Here is a 17,105-nt window from a genome sequence, read left to right as displayed (position 1 = left end):
CCTTCCCACTCCTCCTGCCCCCAAGCCCTCTCCCTCCCACACTTCTCCCTGCTCTCAAATGTTGTGGTTGTGTGCTTCCCCTTCTCTCCCCATCTTGTCTTCCGCTCCCTCTTTTTGTATATTTTGTTTGTCTGGTTGATTTGTTTGTGAAATAAATGTTAGCTCTTTCACGAGCCTCGATTCAGTATACAAAAATAAAAAACTAAAAAAAAAACTCCCCCCTTGCCCTTCCCCTCCTAAACTCCCCCCTTGCCCCTCCCCTCCAAATCCCCCCCCTTGCCCATACACTCCTAAACTCCCCCCTTGCCCCTCCACTTCTAAAGTTCCCCCTTGCCCCTTCCCTCCAAAACTCCCCCCTTGCGCCTCCCCTCCTAAACTCCCCCTTCACTCCTCCCCTTCAAAACTCCCCCCCAACCCCTCCCATTCAATTCTCCCCCCATACCATTCCTCTCCAATTCTCCCTCCTCCCCCCTCCTCCTCCAAGCTGCCTCCTCCCCACTTCGTCTCCCTTCGATCTCATACCTCCACCCCCCCAAACCTTCTACTTTCCTCTGCCCCCCCTCAAACAACCCCTCACTGTGCCTCATCTCTTCACCATCAAACCTTTCATCCTCCTCATCCTTCCCTTTCTTGGAACTCTTCTGCAATATCTGACACACTATCAACTGCTCTCCCTACCTCCCCCTCTCATCCTTCATCTTACCCTACTCCTCCCCTCCCCTGTCCTGTACCCGATGCTCCCCCTCTCTCTTCATTAACGGTATGGACCTCAAACATCCGGGGCCTTCGCTCAAACCTGACTGATCTCTCCATACAGGTTGCTTCTGACAATCCAGACTTGATCTGCTTAACAGAGACTTTCCTCCTTCAAGATGTCTCTGATTCCTTAATATCTCTTCCTGGTTACTCCCTCCTCCGGTATGATAGACCTGAGCCTCGGCCTAGTGGTGGGGTGGCTATCTTTATCAAAAACTCTCTTCCTCACTCTCCTTGCACTGCCCTCTTTCCTCCTCACCCTCAGGAGTACCTCTGGCTACGGCTTCCTCTCCGCTCCCACCTTTTGTTCATATGTGTTCTGTCCCGTCCCCCAAACAGTGATGACTCCATCTACATTTCACTGTGTGACAACATGGACCAACTTCTATCCACTCATCCCAACTCTCTCTTCCTCATATGTGGTGACTTCAACTGTCATCATGCCACCTGATTGGGTGTGGGTTCCTCTCTCACCAGTCATGGCACCTCAGCAAACGACTTCTGTGACTCACTGGGATTGACACAATCTGTCAATTTCCCGACCCGGATCTCAGCCAATGGAGTATCTTCTCTTCTAGACTTGGTTATGACAAACTTCCCTGCTAATGTCTGCTGCTCTTCTTCTGCTCCAATCGGTTCTTCTGATCATGTGCTTGTCAAAGTGGACATCTCTCTGGCCATTCTCAGAGAGCCTCCTCAGCGTCGACGAGTCTGGCATTTCACTCAGGCCGACTGGGACGGTCTTTAAGCAGCCATCAATCATCTGGATTGGTCTCCCATCTCCACTGCCTCTGACATCAATTCTTCCTGGGAATTCTTCCAAAGCAAACTGATCTCTCTCATGCACAGATTTATCCCATCTCGCCTTCAGTTGTCTTACCCTTCCTCCCGTCCATGGTACACTGAATCTTGTGGTGAGGCAGTTGCCCTGAAACAACTTGCCTTTGCCTCTTGGAAGGCTAATCCAACTGAAGGCAATCTCAGTTCCTTCCACCAAGCTCGGAACAAGTGTGTGTCTACCCTCAGGAGTGCCGGGAAGCACTATCTCTCCTCACTCAAGAATGAACTCTCAAACCTGTCTCTTTCCTCCAAATCCTGGTGGCGTCTGGTCAAATCCGTTTCTGGTGTTTGTTCCCCCTCCATCCCCTCCCTTACCTCAAATGGCCACACAGTTGACATCGCACGTGACAAAGCCGAATGCCTCAACTCTGTGTTTGCCTCAAAATCCTTAGTCCCAAACCCATCTCTCTCTGTTCCCACCTTTCCCAGTCGAACCCAACTGCTCCTGGACTCTGTGTCCTTCTCTCCTGACAAGGTGGAGGAGTTTTTGTCAAACCTCGACTCTGATTCTGCAACTGGACCAGACGGCATCAGCCCACGGGTCCTAAAATCCTGCTCTGCCGCTCTATCTCACCCTCTCTCTGTTCTTTTCACCCTATCTTTTGCTCAAGATCATCTGCCAGCATCCTGGAAATCAGTTAACATTACCGCTTTACACAAAAAAGGTGCAAAAACAGATCCTTGCAACTACAGACCAATCAGCCTGCTCCCAATTATCAGCAAAGTCATGGAATCCATCATTGCTTCGGATATGAAATCTTTCCTCTTCTCCAATGGCTTGATCTCTGATCATCAATTTGGTTTCAGACCAGGTCACTCTACTCTGGACATGCTGCTTCTGCTGTCTCAACAATGGATGGAGGTCCTCAATGCCAAACAGGAAATCAGAGCTGTCTCCCTTGACATATCACGTGCCTTCGATACGGTCTGGCACCCAGCTCTGCTCACCAAACTCTCCTCCTATGGTATCCATGGAAATCTCCATGCATGGCTTGCGGACTTCCTCTCTGGTCGTAGTCAACGTGTGGCCCTGAATGGATTTCTCTCATCTCCCCTTCCTGTTCAGGCTGGAGTTCCCCAAGGCAGTGTGCTGGGCCCTGTGCTTTTTCTGGTCTTTATCAATGATCTCTCCGACTCTCTGGAAAAGCCTCTCTATCTCTTTGCTGATGACTCCACTTTCTGCTGCTCCATTCCTCTTCCCTCAGATCGGCAGTCTGCAGCCTCCTCACTCTCTGAAGACCTGGACAAAATCACAGACTGGTCAAACAAGTGGACCATGCCTTTCAATCCTGACAAATCTCACTCTCTTACTATGTCTCTCCGAAAAGATCGACTGGACAACCCTCCCATCTACATTCTCAACAATCCTCTCCAAGAAGTTCTGTCGCTCAAGCTTTTGGGTCTCACTATCTGCCATGATCTTTCTTGGGAAAACCACATTTCCAAGCTGGCCTCCAAAGCCAGTCGCCGACTGGGCATCCTCCGTCATGCGAAGTCCTTCCTCGGCACACCTGAGCTCCTCACCACATACAAGGCTTTCATCCGCAGCTCAATGGAATACTGTTCTCCCCTATGGGCTGGTGCTCCTACCTCACACCTGGCTCGGCTTCACGCTGTTGAATCCAAAGCTTTCAAAATCATTGGAATCTCCCGCGATGAAGCTATCTCTGAGGGCCTTTCACTCACTCACCGCAGGCAGGTAGGTGGTCTTTCTGTCTTCTACCGACTCCTCTCCGGCCTTGCTCCCCCAGCTCTCTCTGTGCTCTGTCCCCCAAATATTCCTACAGGTCGCACAAGATCTGCCAGCAACCCTCTGATGGTTAAACTTCCGAAATCTCTGCTCTCTGCTCACCTTCACTCTTTCATTCCTCTTTTCTCCCGCCTCTGGAACAAACTCCCACACTCCCTTCAATCCCACTCCTCCCTCCAGGTCTTTAAAACAGCTGTTCACCACCATCTCTTATCTTCCCCCATCCAAAACCTTGATCTTTTCTACCCCCACTAATTCACCCCAGATCCACCTTGTTTGAAATTCCAACTTCTTTCCTGGAAGTCCTGGCAGTGTCCATATGTTTATACCTCTCCCACCCCCCCCCCCTTCACATGCCTCCCCCACAAAGCCCTCTCCCTTCCCACAGATCTCTCGATGTCTCCATGTCTCTCGGTCCCTGCTCTCAAATGTTGTGTTTGTGTCCTTCCCCCTCTCTCCCCATCTTGTCTACCGCTCCCGATGTTATTTGTTTTATGTGTCTGTTTGTCTTTCTGTGTGATTAATGTTCGCTCTTTCACGAGCCTCGATCTTGTATACAAAAAAAAAACAAAAAAAAAAAAACAGATCGCTGTATCCATCGATCTTGCCAAGGCCGTAACACCTATCGGCTCAAAATCCTTTTCACTGTTAACTTGATAGTTTTTACAATGAAGGAAACATTAACAATGTTGTTAAAAGTTTATTTTGTGATTAATTTGTGATTGGAGTTATGTTGTTTGGAATGAAAAAAGAGATATCGAGTTCAAGTAAATGACGACATGCCGTGATGGTTTCTACCTTCTAAACGCGAACTTCACGGATCGCCATATGCAGATTCGCCACGGACCCACGATCGATGTTTCTATATGTGAACGTACCCGTTTGTTTGCGAACGGGTACATTTTTCATGGAAGTCCTTCACGAACCTGCTGTCCATGTCTGACATGCGACTGAAGGTGCTCCAGGAATGTGGAATTTATTGGTTTCATGCTTTAGCATTCGCCGTATCTGCATGGCCTGTTTGCTTCTGGCCTCCCACCCGTGCGTAGCACGGGTATCTCACAAGCATATATAATACATATAATATGTACAATAATATAATATAAATAATACATATAATATGTATAACTAGCCGAAACCCATGGAACATCCACGGAAGGGAGGATGTGGTGTATGGATAGAGTGTACCATTATGGATGGCATAGGGCATTTGCTTGTCCGAGTAAGAGTTAGGAAGAAAGATCAATTTTCACTTGTGCAAAAATGCTACTCACAATTACATCGCCTGTGCGTCGGCCTGTGATTGAGCCAGAGAGTTGGCCTGTGAGTCAACTTCCTTTCCAATGTCTGCAAGAATTGAAATACTGATTGTGAATGTGTAAAATTATATGAAAGAAGAACATGCATATCAATAGACGATGCCATCGAAAAGGAGAGCAGCTGTCAATAGAAAAGGATGTCTGACTTATCAATTTGACATTATTGCACAGGAAATGACAAACAAAGAAACAGTTCATTTCCATCGGGTAATATTACGATGAGAGATCAGCCGATACCTTTATTATGTCCATCAGCATCCATGGCACTTACAAAAAAAACGCAGCATCAGCCAGCCGCAGCCATCTATCACGTACCGTCTCGAAGTCAATGCCATCCTTTTATCTCTTCGTATACAAGTACAACTCACTGATCGCAACGTCACTCCATTTAACTTTATTAAAATGACGATAAAGACGTGAAACCCGTGGAACATCCACGGAAGGGATATCGTTCGTCTGTTTTCAGCTCGTTATCTTTAAGCTTCCTTACGTCTCGCCACCTGCTACACCTCTCTGAGTTACGAGGATTTATGCAACGCACCCCGAGTATCGCAACGTCACTCCATTTAACTTTATTAAAATGACGATAAAGACGTTTCCTTATATATCCTAATTTAAAATGTTCAAGGGAATAAAAAGACCATTTGGTTCACACCACCCATCACACCACTCGACTGTCCAATCAGCGGACGGCTCGCATCGCCTTCGCCCAGCAGACGCCAATACGATGGTGTCGTAAGATGGCGTCGTATCGGCCGATAATCGGATGCTTTTGGGTCCCAAAGTCGGCGAATTCAGATTTTTCGAGTATGGCTGTACGTGATAAACAAAGAGCGCGGTTCGTAGATGGAAAATGCATTAGTGCCGTGGGCATCAGGTCACTGGATGCGGCGTAAAAGGGATAACAAAGTCGAGTCCTTACGGTATTATTATATATATACATATACATATATACACATACATATACATATATACACATACATATACATATATACACATACATATACATATATACACATACACATACATATATACACATACATATACATATATACACATACATATACATATATACACATACATATACATATATACACATACATATACATATACACATATACATATATATATACACAAAGAATTAAGTTAAGCACCCCTACACAAAGAAGTAAGTTAAGCACCCCCTAATATATATTCTTTGTGTATATGTATACATTGGCATATATTCTAAGGTTGCGAAGATGGTCCCTCCAATAGCCAATCTGGATGAATTGGAACGTGCATTACATCGGGAATGGAACAACCTGCCACAGCAACGCATACGACGGCTTACAGGGTCTATGAGACGTAGGGTTGAGTCAGTGATCCGATCACGTGGGTCCTACACACGTTATTGACGCAAAGATCGCTAGAGGTCTTCTCAGAACAATGACTGTACGTTAGAAAACATAAACGTCATCCACACTGTCCGTGATGGACCTATAGCTCCATACTTAAATGGAGGTGAAAATATGCCTAAAATTCCCAAAAAATTTCACCTTAAATTATTCAGAATAAAATATTGAAAACGGCATGATTGTTATGTTGTTATGTGACCATAATATCACTTCTCCAGAAAATATAGCAATATCATGGGTATATTACACTGTTTTGACGACAACAAACTTGTAATGTGCGAGGTTGTAAAAAAACGGGGCGGGTGCTTAACTTAATTCTTTGTGTATATATACATATACATATACACATATACACATACACATATACATATACACATATACATATACATATATACATATATACATATATACATATATACATATATACATATATACATATATATATATATATATATATATATATATATATATATATATATATACAATACGTATATATAAAAAAAATAACCACCTTTAGAGGCCATTTTTCCCCACAAAGCGGGGGTTGGCCTTTTTCGGTAACCGTGGTTGTTGTTGTTTTTCGGTCCCCTATTTGAAGCAATGTTTTATGGCCGCATGCCCTTCCTGACACCAACCCTTTTTGCCGCCTTTAACGACAAACAGGGAATTACCAGTGAACTGGTACTCAATTAGCCGACCTCGGAAGGATGACAGGCTGAGTCAACCCCCCTGGCGTTAATTCAGCGATCGACCGGGATTCGAACCCAGGATCCTTGGATATCCTAAGCCAGCACCCTAGCCGCTAGCCCAACACCAGGGATATATAATACGTATAATATATATAATACATATAATATGTATTATATATATATATATATATATATATATATATATATATATATATACAGTATATATATATATATATATATATATATATATATATATGTATATGTATATATATGTATGTATATGTATATGTATATATATGTATATATATGTATGTATATGTATATGTATATATATGTATATGTATATATGTGTATATGTATATATATGTATATGTATATATGTATATATATATATGTATATATATATATATATATATATATATATTAGGTGTACCGGAAAGTAATGTTTTTGAAAGGGGATACATGGCTTAAAAAACGACATTACTTTTGGTACACTTAATATCTCCATGTTGTTGCTCTTCTTGCGTTATTCATGAACATTTACTATGTAAGAGAAGAAATGACGGTGCCTGCGTGCGGTCATGAAATGTAAACCTGCTGAAGGAACTGCTTCTTATTTTTCACAGTTTTCAAGCATTTGCAGAGCAGCCATTCACCATGGTGTGCTTAATAATGGTGGTGGTTTGGTGGATGTGACTCTTCAGGGAAGAAAACCTTTCTTTATTCGATCATCACGACATGGCGTTGACTCTTCCAGGTAAGAATGATGCTGCATGGCAATGGCAAACCGTATTGCTCTCAATAACTAATCATCTGAATGAACACTTGTTCAAACTAGATGGTATTCATAGAATACTTACCCTGCGCAGTCAACTTGGTGCGAGCCAACTCTTCTGGTTTTGAAGGGTTTTTTTTCTTTGATCCCATGTGGCTGCCAGACCTCGTGAGCAATTATATCAAAAATTTATATTCTCTAATAAAATTGATGTGTAGATCATGCTCAATAAACTTCAAACTGATCAGAATAAGTGTTGTCCCTGTCAAACTATTATGTCGTAATTACGGCACCAATGACGTCATCATTGAACATGTCGTATTCCCCATTGGAGGTGCAACGTTTTTCAGTTTTTCCAAGATGGCGCCTGTACCACATGACCTATGACGTCATGATTATCATTAAAATATTCTAAAGGAGGAGGAGCTCCTATGGTGAAAATTTCGGATGGGTAAATGTTGTATTTGTCGAATTATGACGTCATAACGAAGGCACCGATGACATTATCATTAACATATCTTATTCCCCATGGGGAGTCGGTGACAATGAGCCATGTCTCAATTTTTTTCCATGGAGTGGTTTCAGAGATATAGAGGTGCGAAGTTTTCCAAGATGGCGCCTGTACCACGTGACCTATGATGTCATAATAATCATTGCAATATTCTACAGGATGAGGCGCTCCTATGGTGAAAATTTTGTGTCAATCGGACCAAGAATTGCAGAGACAAAAATTCATACTGATCCAATCAAGCGTTGTACTTGTCGAATTATGATGTAATAATTGAAGTATCGATGACATCATCATTAAAACCACCGTTTAGAGGCCATTTTTCCCCGCAAAGCAGGGGTTGGCCTTTTCGGGGACCGTGGTTGTTGTTGTTTTTTGGTCCCCTTTTTGAAGCAATGTTTTACGGCCGGATGCCCTTCCTGCTGCCAACCCTGTTTGTCGCCTTTTTACGATAAACAGGGAATTACCAGTGTACTGGTACTCAATTTGCCGACCTCGGAAGGATGACAGGCTGAGTCAACCCCCCTGGTGTTAATTCAGCGATCGACCGGGATTCGAACCCAGGATCCTTGGATCCTAAGCTGGCACCCTAGCCGCTAGCCCAACACCAGGGATGACATCATCATTAACATATCTTATTCCCCAAGCGGAGTACTTGACAATGAGCCATGTTTCAATTTTTTCCATGGGGCAGTTTTGGAGATATAAAGGTGCAATATTTTTCGATTTTTCCCAAGATGGCGTCTGTACCAGGTGACCGATGACGTCATTATGAATATAAAAATTATACAGGTGGAGGCGTTCCTATGGTAAAATTTCATGTCAATCAGACCAACGGTTGCTGAGAAAATGAATTTTAAAAGTGCAGACACGCCACATGTACGTACGCCACACGTATGCACATAACCACATGTATGCACGTAACCATCCAGCCTAACCGTGATTTTTGCTTCGCAAGCACAAGGTAAAAAGAGAAAGAGAGAGAGAGACAAGAGGGAGAGGGGAGGGAGAGGGGAGGGGGGAGAGAAGAAGGGGGAGTGAGAGAGGAGGGGGAAACAGATCACACTGGAATATAATGAAAGCAAATCTCACAACAAGTTGGCACACCTGAGCTCCTCACCACATACGTACAAGGCTTTCATCCGCAGCTCAATGGAATACTGTTCCTCCCTCTGGGCCGGTGATCCTGCCTCACACCTAGCACGGCTTCATGCTGTTGAAACAAAAGCTTTCAGAATCATTGGAATCTCCTGCGATGAAGCTAACTCCGAGGGCCTTTCACTCACTCACCGCAGGCAGGTTGGTGGTCTTTCCGTCTTCTACCGACTCCTCTCCGGCCTTGCTCCCCCAGCTCTATCTGTGCTCTGTCCCCCAAATATTCCTTCAGGTCGCACAAGATCTGCCTGCAACCCTCTTATGGTGAAATTGCCAAAATCAAGACTCTCTATTCACCTCCACTCTTTCATTCCTCTTTTCTCTCGCCTCTGGAACAAACTCCCTCACTCTCTTCAATCCCACTCCTCCCTCCAGGTCTTTAAAACAGCTGTTCACCAGCATATCTTATCTTCCCCCATCCAAAACCTTGATCTTTTCTACCCCCTTTAATTCACCCCAGAACCACTTTTGTGAAATAACAACTAATTTCCTGGAAGCCCTTGCAGTGTCCACGTGTTTTATACCTCTCCCACCTCCCCCTAAGCGCTCTCCCTCCCACAGGTCTCCCGATGTCCCTGCTCTCAAATGTTGTGTTTGTGTGCTTCTCCCTCTCTCCCCATCTTGTCTACCCCTCCCCTTATTATATGTTTTATGTGTCTGTTTGATTTTTTTTGTGTGAATAATGTTAGCTCTTTCACGAGCCTCGATGTTTTATCCAAAAAATATAAAAATAAAATAAAAGTTGAAACAATGTGATCTCGTGTTAAAAAGGAAATCACAACATTTTCAGATGTTGGACCGGACGACACAGATGCTCCACACAACTCTGAGGGTCAAACGACAGGCATGTGGGACCTTACCTTTGTACTTTCATGTGTCAATCATTTATTACACCAAATGACATTGAGACACCGTACAAAACTTTGTACTTTCATGTGTCAATCATTTATTACACCGGATGACATTGAGACACCGCACAAAACTTGAGGCCCACCACAGGCATGTGGGATCTGAACTTTGTACTTTGGTCCATCAACTTTATTACAAAGGAGAATAGGATATATATTTGGCTTTGTTTCGCAAAGTGACAGCTAGTGCGTGCCACCTATGGGTAATTTTGCCCATAAATGAACACTATGTAGTGTGGTGTGGACAAGCATATGTAATATGTAGTGCAATGCATACTAAACTAAACCCATCCCGGTGTGTACCCCGGTTTAGAATAAGTACACCGTATCCCTGCACATCGTAAGAGGCGACTAAGGGTTGGCGTCAGGAAGGGCATCCGGCCATAAAAAAAAAACATTGCCTCAAACAGGGAACCATGATTGTCATGGGGCCCGCAAGGCTAACCCCTCCTCCAGCGGGGAAAATGGCCTTAAAACGATCATTCATTCATTCATTCAATGCATACTAAACTGCGTTCGTAATACCTCGTCGTTCACGTAACCTTACCACGTCGCTCTCTCCGCACTGCTGCATCGTAAAAAGATGTGTGTAGCACTGCAGGTCTCTCTCAAAATACCACCCATCACAAGCAAATCCTACCCATCACTTCTCGTTGATGGGAATACCAAGAGAAGGGGGAGCAAGAAGGGGAGGGAGCGAGGAGGGAAGGGTATAGTGTCACCAAAATCACCGGGTTTGAGGTTTGTATTATTTGGAACCTCCTTATCATTACTCGTCAGTAAACGGCTATCTCAGTATTCTGTTATATTTTGTGTCACTGACGGTAAATAAATCATTTTTAAGCATGTTTGGGAGAAATAAATAGACGTCTCTAACTTCCCATGTGTAGTGTTGAAATCTGCCCCCATGAGAGACTAATTAATCGATATGACCTTCGATAAGAGGTCAGTCTAGGTGTTTATTCCCGTCGCAATCTCATGAATCTGGGTTTTGTTCAGTTACGAAGTTTCTTGTAGGGTGCTCGCCAAGTGGCTGAAACACTCAAGCAAGCACTCCATTCTAAACCATTGATAAGGAACGGCTTGCTTGGCAAATGCTACCTAGCCGCTTGGTAACTGAACACACCCGTGGACATCTCAACAGCATATAGTACATACAAATCTCCGACAAAATGGCAGTTTTTTAAAAAATAACGACTTCAAATATTAATCAGGACTAATTTTCCTTGTAATGAAAACGTACTTTGTCCAGATTTCAATGTGGTTTCAGTTTTTAAAATGTACATAAACTCAGAGGTGATTATGAACGTGTACCTGTACATCATAACTTTTTAGAGAAAAAAAAGTTGAAAAACCAAGAACAAAAAAAACATTTTCAAAAAAAATTAAAAATAAAGATTCATTACTTGTATGGGATTCTTCCCACTAATATGATCAATGATTCACATTTTCTGAGCAAATACACATCCATGAGTATCAACTTGGATTGAAAAAAGGTATGAAAGAAAAAAAATCTATAAAAAAACAAAAAACAAAAAAAATTACACAAATACATCCGTTGGGCCTCCGAGACCCAATGGCTGCGTTTATGTAGGATTTTTGATGCCTGCATCTAAGAGTTAAAGACCACTATTTTCTTTCCTCTGGGTTATGAAAAGGTAGCTTAGCTTCTTTGGACGGTGTATATTAGACTGTTGCCACGATCGCTTCGCCCAAAACATGCATTACCCCGTTCTCTCTGCTTGAGTTGCAATCAAAATGTACCTTTGTTTCTTCAAAACATTACCTTAATTTAATTATCGAAGACGCATTGTTTAGTCTTCAAATGTACACCAGAGGCCTATGAAGCCAAAGAGATATGCAAAGCGAAAAGAATGGTGGTGATTTCTGGCCCACTAGAAGGAAAGAAGTGGCCAGGCTAATGGGCGGTGTTTGTGATGCTGGGAGAGAGGGGGGAAGGCCTGGCCCATAGAATGGGCAGTGTTTGTGGCACAGACACAAACACACCTTTATATATATTGTCGTGTTCCCGGGGTTAACACCCCTGGGGACGGATAGCCGATCGAGCTTAAACTCCGAGGCGTTCAATCCAATGGTAGCGTGAATACGCGTGGGTTATGAGGGCATTGAAGGGAAGCGAAGCTCTTACCTGTACGGATCCCACTGGACATCTTCGACTCTGGTAAGCAATTCAACCTGACACGGAATTCAAGTGCAACAATAAAAAGGTTTATTAAAACAAAGGCCAGGAAACAAAGAAATGCACATTAAACTAAAATTCTTAAATGGAGCACTACCACACAGGCTCGTATACAACACAAAGGGATGATAAAATAAACTAAAGTAAAAATGAAGTGTACTCAGCTTTGAGCGGCTCTTGAACCTCGTCGGAGATCATTGGGGCCCCGCGTCCCTGCGCGGGAAAACACGACTTGGCGCTCAGTTCGTTCATCCGCCAGCCGCAGCACTGGCCCCCGAGTCCGTGCGCGGAAAAACAGGCCTAGGTGTGCAGTTCGTACACCCGCCAGCCGCAGTATGGGTCCCCGAGTCCGTGTGCGGAAAAACAGGCCTTGGCATGCAGTTCGTTCCTCCAGCCGCCAAGCGCGAAGCGAGCTCCACACAGCACCTCGGTCTCTCAGCTTGGACAGCCTCCTGCACCGTCAGCACAAACGAGCCAGGGAAAGGAAAATGCGGCTGCTCAAACCAATCGCCCGGACAAAAAAGCGCCAATGTCTGCCTGCACGACACCAATGTCCTTGGCTCAAGGGATTGGAAAATATGAATGTTTGCAATTAAATCCAGAACCAAGAAGAAGACTAACTGTGACCGCTTTTCGTCAGCTCAGGACCCAAAGAGGGAAATTTATAAAATGCTGACTGCACGCGATCAAATCCAGAAGCAGAGAGAGAGAGACAAACTGTCAGGACCCCAAATATTTTGTACCCAGGGCTCTTACGTCATCCGATGACGTCCGTGCACGCTCCTATCAGCGGGTGCCATATCATCGCTCTCTGGCCGTCCTGACCAATGGTTATTCGGGGCTTTGCCTCACGGCCACTTGCCGGCCTTTGTGATCACCCGGTCGGTGGTATCAGCGGTAGTTGAATGTCCTGCTTCCTCCAGTTCCTGTTCGGCCTTCCTCAGACGTCTGTCTTGTTAGACAGATGGACAAGGCTTCGCGTTCCCTCAGAGCCTGGCGCTCCATCTCCTGAGCCTGAAGGACTTCATCCTGCAGCTGCTGTACACATTTCTCAGCTCTCTCATTCTCCCCAACTTGACATGTCAGTTTCTCCAGTTCATACTGTTTTCGTTTTCCATTAGAATAGCCGATTGTATATCACTGAGTTGGGATGTAATGGATGTACGGCTGTAGCCGGAACAATGGCTGCGTTGTGAGCTATGTGCACTGCATAGTGAGGCAGTCTTTGGTTGGTGGCTTCCTGACGAATGTCGTCACTAAGAAGAACTCGGTCCACACTCCTGATTAAGGGAAGAACCACTCATGTTTGAAGATACATAGTTAACAACATAGTCTTTCAAACGTTCAGGGATACGTATATTCCTTTCGGGTCAGGAAGACGCCGTTAATTCATTGCCAGTACTGATGATGGCCGGATCTGGTAATTCGATTCGGTGGTTGATACAGACGCATCAGGGGTGGGGCTGATGGCGGCCATGGAAACAGAGACAAATTGATTTGTGACATGAGTCGTTAAAGGACTAACCGGGATAATGTTGCTGGTATTGTCTGCTGTTTGAGTACAATCGGCAGTCAGGGTAGCGGCGATATTCTCGTCCATGATTTTCTTGTCCAGCTGTTCGTTATCTGGCTCGAGAGTCGAAGGACCATGAAAAGTAGGCTTTGAAATTCCACGGTAAAGGCTAGCTAGTACGGAGGATAATAAAGAACAGTGGATCTAGGAAAGGGGCCATGATAAAACGGTTCAGACAGGACAAGACACTAAACTCCCTTTCGGCACAACATTTAATGAAACAAGGCAAAGATGGCGGCAATCAACTCGCTCATACGAGCCATCCGCAAGAAGCAGGAAGTCTTTTCCCTTTTCGGTGAAAATTATAAGAAAAAAAAGTAAGAATTACAGGCTCGCACTACACCAACATGGCATCAACATATTGCAAGAAAACATTCATAAGCAAAGCAGGAAACGTTCACGTATACCGTACGCATAGCATCAGAGACTTCTAACATTAGGTGTACCGGAAAGTCTCCAGTAATGGGAAAAGCGAAAGTTAATCTATCAATTTATATTATGTCATGTACTTTAAGAAAATTAATTGTGTTTGCACTCTTGATTTCACTCGGGGCCAAAGCTCTGAACTACATATACCGCCCACAGCGAAATGGTGGTGCAACATCGGGCAGTGGAAGTTCAATTTACATATAAAAGGAGCCGTGCCGTGTGCGAGTTCCACCCATTGGTCGGATAGTTCACCTGACTTCGCCCACAATTTCTATATTTTACCCTTTATAACTATTTAGAACTTTAGAATTTACCCTTTTGAACCCTGTCAAACTACCTTTTAGAACTTTTGAATTTACCCTTTTTTGTATACATGGTGTTGTGTGTTACCTCCCCAAACTCTGGTTATGGTTCCCCTCAGAGTCTCGAGAGGGAACGTGGCAGAAAGGTTTGTTATTTTGAGTGTTCTAATAAACCATGGTAAAACCACACCAATGGAATTGTATAGAACAAACAAGTAATTGTATTAAGAACTCTAACATACTCAATAATAACACTCTTGAAGAAAGTACAATGAAAATATCACTTGCATCAAATGAACAATACCTATGATGGTACCATAATTCCCCAATGCTTTCAAAGCAATAAACTCACGATACGCCAAACACTCCCAAAGTCCGTGCACAAATCCCCATGCGGTGAACATTGAAGTCGTGCAGAACAACAAGAACAGGCAGGTATCTGCATCGTGGTGGATGAGGAGTTACGAGGTGAGAGGTCGATATTGGAATTGAGCCGATATGAAAACAAATGGCGCTCCCACATGGTGATGTCGATATATGAATCCCAACGACCAAACACTATGCAAACACAAACACAAACACATGCAAACTTGACCAAACACAAGCGGAAGGCCTCTTGAGGACAAAATGGCAGATCGGCCTGTAATGGAGGCTCTTGCTTTCCTGCCAACAATAACTCACGCTTGGTAATTAAACCTGAGACGCAGGTTTAATTGCAATCGCAATATAGGACGATGTCGCAGGCAATCCCTTTCACGAGAAGCCTCAACTCATTCGCGACCAATATAAAAAACGCCCACTCGCATCCTCAATGCGACTTTACGGCTGTATCTCTCTCATGGCCATCTCCTCCTCTCTTCTCTTCCAGTTTCTTTGCTGCGTTTTCCTTTGTAGCTGTGACGAGCAGCTCTATGAGAGGACCGCGTTGTTGTTGTTGTTGTTGTTGGGGTGCCTTTTTGAATAGCGCATGTGCATACTCGGACGTGCGTTGGTATGAGGTAAGAACATCGCGGACTAAAATCGCGATTTGTTTGAAGAAACCAGAATAAATTTAGCAACAAAGACACCATTTCTCATGATTCTACACATCGCAGCTGGTGACCACACTGTGGTCCTTTTTCTCTTGTTCCTTCACAAACACTTATTTTTACCTTTTACTAAAGTCATCTCCATTTCACACAAAAATCGTAACAACAATATTACCTGAAACTAAAAATCCTACAAGTATATCATACAACAAAGTTACAACAAAGGCAGAAGTGACTGATCCATAACAATAGTCTAGGCTCATGGAAGAGCTAGGATGAGTATTTTGTTTCTGCACTCAGTCGAGGATCATGTAAGAGCTAACACACAGAACATATAATAAAGGGAGCGGGAGACATGGCGGGGTGAGAGAGAGAGAGAGAGACAAACACCAGTACAAAACAGGGACATCGGGAGATCTGTGGAAGGGAGAAGGCTGGGGCAGCAAAACAAGATGGACACTACAAGGACTTTCAGGAAATAAATCCGAATTTGAAGGAGGTGGATTTATGGTGAATTAATGGGGGGTAGAAACTATCAAGGCTTTGGATGGGGGAAGACAAGAAATGGTGGTGAACAGCTGTTTTGAAGATGTGGAGGGAGGGCTGGGATTGAAGAGATTGTGGGAGTTTGTTCCAAAGGTGGGAAAAAGAGGAATGAAAGAATTAAGGTGAGCAAAGAGTCTTGATTTACGTTGTTGTTTTTTTTTACTAGAAAAGAGTCGATTGTGGACCGTGTGATCCCTGCAGAAACCTGGGAGGGGGGGGGGCGGGGGGCGAGAGGATGACAAAGCATGGAAGAACGAACAGAGGGGTGCAAGACGACAAAGGAGGAGATAGAAAACAGAGAGACCACTGACCTGTCTGTAATGGCGACGTGATAGACCTACAGACTCAGCTTCATCATGGGAGATTATAATAATCTTGTAGGCCTTGGTTTAAGGCCTCCAAGGCATCAAGATAAGCAAGAATTGAGGCAGTGGAGCAAATCCAGAGGGGAAAACAGTACTCTGTAACAGTACGAACAGCTATGATGTACACTGAGAGAAACTTCCTTACACAAAGCATTATTGGTTGTATTAAAAATGAAGTCTCAATTGTGTGTCGACCAAGCAAAGCCTGTGTGCTTCATTTCTGACTTTTTATAACTTCTTTTTTTTTACAGCCAGCTCAAACCAGCCAAGGCCTTCAGCATTTCTCCAATGTCAGGTTCGCTCCCGCACAGGATGCACATTCTCACTTGGCCGTTTAAATGGCTTCCCTTCATTAATTATTAATTAGCCATTTAAATGGCCTTCCTTTAATTCTTAATCAGCTGTTTCAATAGACTTTTCTTTAATCCTTAATGATCTGTTTAAATAGCCCTTTCTTTATTTTTTAATAATCTGTTTAAATAGCCTTTCCTTTAATCCTTAAAAAGCTGTTTAAATAGGCTTTTCTTTAATCCTCAATAAGCTATTTAAAATGCCTTTTCTTTCA

At 43.8% G+C, this 17,105-nt stretch overlaps 1 protein-coding gene across 1 annotated transcript in view; it reads left to right on the top strand.

Moving 5' to 3' along the window:
- Window positions 1–17,105, top strand: part of LOC137422092 (cysteine-rich secretory protein LCCL domain-containing 2) — a 287,763-nt gene that overhangs the window by 192,016 nt on the left and 78,642 nt on the right. The window contains exons 10-11 of the mRNA XM_068108843.2: window positions 7,378–7,508; window positions 16,792–16,835. Of these exons, the coding sequence (XP_067964944.2) occupies window positions 7,378–7,508; window positions 16,792–16,835 (175 nt within the window). The remainder of the gene's footprint in view (window positions 1–7,377; window positions 7,509–16,791; window positions 16,836–17,105) is intronic.

Source organism: Myxine glutinosa, chromosome 2, assembly GCF_964187855.1.
Source record: "Myxine glutinosa chromosome 2, kmMyxGlut1.1, whole genome shotgun sequence".
NCBI lineage: Eukaryota > Metazoa > Chordata > Myxini > Myxiniformes > Myxinidae > Myxine > Myxine glutinosa.
Note: the sequence above shows the minus strand (reverse complement) of the source record. Positions and strands in the feature narration are given on the sequence as shown.